The 4,607-nt window shown below is 38.7% G+C and overlaps 1 protein-coding gene across 1 annotated transcript; it reads left to right on the top strand.

The window, feature by feature from the left end:
• K444DRAFT_663912 (uncharacterized protein) lies at positions 1 to 2,668 on the top strand (the record flags this gene model as incomplete). The annotated part of the gene is made up of 9 exons (XM_024886902.1): positions 1 to 313; positions 364 to 809; positions 870 to 1,044; positions 1,115 to 1,282; positions 1,339 to 1,639; positions 1,690 to 1,789; positions 1,842 to 1,951; positions 2,007 to 2,371; positions 2,430 to 2,668. The coding sequence occupies exons 1-9, from the start codon at positions 43 to 45 to the stop codon at positions 2,666 to 2,668; spliced, it is 2,175 nt and encodes a 724-aa protein (XP_024735488.1). The 5' UTR covers positions 1 to 42.
• Between the last annotated feature and the right edge of the window lie 1,939 nt (positions 2,669 to 4,607).

Raw genomic sequence — 4,607 nt, forward strand, 5'->3', positions numbered from 1 at the left:
AAATTGCTCATCTTGTGCACGCCCAGCGGATCTGACCAGAAAATGAGCCCCTCTTCTACCAGCGATTCCAAAGAAGAATCTTATCTTAACGACGACCTTTTGGGCGGAGGCGATGTTCCCCCACCCCCACGACCTAAAGCTGTGGATGTCGCAGATTATTCCCTACCAAAGGCAGCAGGTGTGAAAGATCTTGGTGCTTTTATTAGTGCCCAAACCAATGGCCAATCCAAGAGCCAAACCACTGCTCAGACTAGCGGCCAGAAGGGATCGGTTCGTTTGGTCATTGGCATAGATTACGGCACTACTTTCACAGGCGAGTTCAACATATCCATGCTCCGTAGAATTGGCTAATTTTAAGGATAGGTCTTGCATACGCTGTGTCGCGATCCAACGTCGCTAAACTAGAAGATATTCAGACGATTTCTAGTTGGGGTGCGAATATGACCAACCATTTCAAGATCCCAAGCGTATTCTCATACTCGCTATCTGAAGATGGGCAGCTCCAATGGGGTGCGAACATCAACCCTAACGCGGTGACAATGGTGAATACAAAGTTGGAACTCGATGTGCAAGACAATAAGATTGAAGAGCTTGAACTTCTCCTACAAGTTTTAGATGGTACTCGCAACTTGAAGTTTGAACATGTGAGGAACTCTAAGGGAGACCCGGATTACACGTGGAGGGATCCAGAAGTTATTATTACGGACTACTTGACTGAAGTCTTCAAAGCTCTCCAGCGAACATTTCAAGACTCCGGTTCCCATGTTATGGGCCACATCCCGGTTGACATTGTTATCACAGTGCCGGTGGTAAGATCCATTTTGCGTTCGTCATCGATGACTCTACCGATGCTAACGGAGAACCAACAGGATTGGTCGTATCGAGCCAAAAACTCAACCCTTCAGGCAATTCGGAAATCAGGCTTTAATGAGGAGAACTTTCCTAAGTTGAGTGACATCATTATGATCACAGAACCAGAGGCGGCTGCAATATTCACCGCACGCCACTTGAAGGAGGAAAAGCAGGAAGAATTTCTGAAGGCAAGTAACTATGCTTTAATTGGAATTATCCTTGGTTCCGGTACCGTCTTAGCAGATTGACTGATCATTCTCAGGAACGAGATTGCTTTGTGCTTTGCGACGCTGGAGGTGGAACAGTTGTACGTGCATCATTTTGACCGCTGAAAGTCAGTCCTCTGATAGAATGAAACAGGATGCCGTGGCCTATAGGGTCAAGCAATTGGAACCAACACTTGAGCTCGAAAAGTTCTCAAATGCTACAAGTATGTTACGATCTTACCATCTTTGGCAGTTCGGAAGAAGCTGACTCAAGATCTAGGTGCAAAGGTTGGATCGTCATATATAGATGCCAATTTCAAGCGCTGGCTCCGGGAGACTATTGGCAACGACAAATATGGAACTATAGATCCAAATATTGCTGGAGAGCAGGCCACAAACACCATGGAAGGAGGTTTGGTGAGAAGACTTGTGAAAAGCTTTGATCAGTACAAAAAGACATTCTCAAACACCTCTCCGGATGTCAGATTCGAGTTGCCACAACCAGACCCCCTTCCAGAACCTACACCCAAGCCCATTCATATTCCTGGAAGGGTAGATAATGGGCTTTTAACGATAACCAAGTATGTAGCGCCAATTTTCCAAAGTTGGCTCAGAACTAACAATGCCCCAGCGAAGAGATGAAGGGCCTCTTTGACCCGTGCGTCGACGGAGTCATCGATCTTATCCTCGGTCAAATACACCAGGTTTCGAAGCAGAATCATCGGGTAAAGGTAAGGTAGATTCCCCAGTGGATTACATCGGAGCGCCAAACTAACTAGTCAGAATGTCTTCTTGGTCGGAGGCTTTGGCGAATCGCCATATCTGCAGGAAGAATTGAAGATTTCTCTGGACAAGCGGTACATATTAATGAGACGTCCAGATCAGCGAAAAGCGTAGGTCCACCACATCCTGAAGCCCGAGGGGCACTGTTGACAAGCTTTGCCTTAGATGGACAGCCGTAGTCCAAGGTGCCGTAATGTACGGGATCGAGAAATCGAATTACAAGAACGTTGTGACTATGGCAACGTGCTCGACAAGCTATGGAATCAAGATCAACCAGACGATGCGCGTCTACAAGTACGACAAGACAGACGTGACTAGGAACCCAGTAACGAACCACGTCGTAGCGCAACACCAGATGATCTGGCTTATCCGCAGAGGCGATCTTCTTTTGTCCGATGTTCATAAGGAGACCGAGGAGAAGGTTGTCTATCATTTCACGACCGAAAGTGGGAGAAAGTTTCAACTTCCAATTTACGAATACCCTAATGACGATGAAATGGAACCGAAGCGTTTTCAGGATGCACAACATGGTGAGTGATCTTTCCCACATCCTGGCATGACCATTTCCGGGTCCTAAGAATCAATTAGAGCTGGAAACGGTTGCTGTGCTCAACATCGATCTTTCAACGGTTCCCCTGAGCAATTTCGACCAGGGAAATAACCCTCAGACGGGAGTTCCTTACTTTTCAGCACCTTTGGTTTTGAAGATGAAGCTCTTCGGCAGAAGGTTAGTTGTGCAAATATTGATGGATGATGAAGTCTTCTGTGAGACAACAATTGAAGATCTTGAAAGCCAAACTTCGAATGAGAGGGCTAATAATAACTAATGTTTTGTAAATACAATAAGATAGCTACTTCGTCCTTCTTCCCGCTTTCCTGGCCTCTTATCTTTCAATCAAAGGAGGAGGGGCAGAATTGAGTTCGTGACAGCCCAGGATTAGTTCTTAATCACGATCCCAAGGCTGCGGGACCGAGCCTTGAGGCTGGCCGAGCGAGGATTCTGCGAAATTCTCACTCGTAGATGCAGAGCAGACTCAAAATTTTGGGCCGTGTCCTGTCTCGGCTTTGCCGAGGGATAGGTGAGCATCATTGCTGAGAGAGAGCCTTAGAATCCGCCCATATTTCTTTCAGCTGTGCCACCGACGTTAGCTTAATGCAGGCTCCACACCCACTGGGGATAGGTCAAGGCTTTCCCGTCTTTCCCGTCTTCACACCGAGTTCGGTATCGGCGCCCTGCAGCCCTCAGAGCCACGGCGCTTAGAACAATACAGAGCCTGGAGACACGCATGCCTATTAGGGATGGCCAAATTTATTTAAATTATATAAATAATATTAGTCTTAGCCAGTAATAAATGCATAATATTTATATAACTCTTATATATCTATTAATAATAATAATAGTTTTTTTTATTACTTATAATATAAATAATATTACTCTTTATAACATTTATTTAATTTAATTTATTTAAATAAAAGCTAACTCAATTTTAATCTCATATTAATTTAATTATTAGGAAAATTCTTTTAAAATTAAAATTACTTTTATTTTATTTTATTAAGCTATTTTAAAGAATTATAAATATTATATTAAGATTTAATATAATTTTTTATATTTATAATTATAATTCTCAAAAAGATATATTTTAAACTTAATATATATTTAAATATAATGAATATATATCTTATTATTTTAATTAAAATATATTATATTTTAAAGAATTATAATAATATTTAAACTCTTATATTAAATAAATATTAATTCCTAAAACTTTAGCTATTATAAAAATTTATTATATTAATTATATTCGAGTATTTATTTACCTAAATTATATATTATAATATATTAAACTAGACTTATTTTATATTATTTATTTGGGCTAAAAGATTATTTCTTTATTTAATAAAATATTTCTAATTTGGCTAAAATATAATTCGAATTAGAGATATTTATATATAGCTACTAATATAGTAATATTTTATTAAATAAAGAAATAGTACTTATTATAAGGCAAATATATCTAATTACGGTTAAATGACTGGACTGTAGTCACGTGACCACATATATATAAAACATATATTTTTATTTAATTCATTATAATTAAATAGCTAATAAGCTAAAAATATAATTATAATATTTTATTTAATATTAGAAATATTTAAATATAACGAAATTAGTTAATAAGTAATTTCTTTATTTAGTAAAATATAGTTTATATTAATAGCTATATTATATAAATAGTCTAATTAGAGAAAATAATTATATTTCTATTTAATAAAAAATATTATTAGTATAGCTATTCCTCTGGAAGTCACGTGTGTAGTTACGGGATACGGGACACGGGACATGGGTAATAGGTAATGAGATATGGGCAATGGGACATGAGTAATGGGATATGGGATACGGGACATAGTCATGTGACCTCGCATCCTATTAGTGACTCGACTAGTAGACTAGACCCCTTTAGGCTTAGTAGATTTAGGGATTACATATTAATATTATAATACTGCAATCCCTATTTCTGAATAATAACTTTACTAACCTTATGCAAATAGTACTTCTATGCCTATATAACGGTGCCATGTATTACTAGTAAACCGATACTAATTAGTTAGTACTTATAGATCAGGAAGGATTAAGCTATACTTGCCTAAGATTCGGTTACTTAGGGGCAAAGCCATTATTCTAGTTAAAGAGAGAATAACTATTAATTCTATTACCTGTAATTCGGTTATATAGGCAGGAAAGATACTTGATCTTACTAAGGC

Source organism: Hyaloscypha bicolor (assembly GCF_002865645.1).
Source record: "Hyaloscypha bicolor E unplaced genomic scaffold K444scaffold_87, whole genome shotgun sequence".
Classification (NCBI taxonomy): domain Eukaryota; kingdom Fungi; phylum Ascomycota; class Leotiomycetes; order Helotiales; family Hyaloscyphaceae; genus Hyaloscypha; species Hyaloscypha bicolor.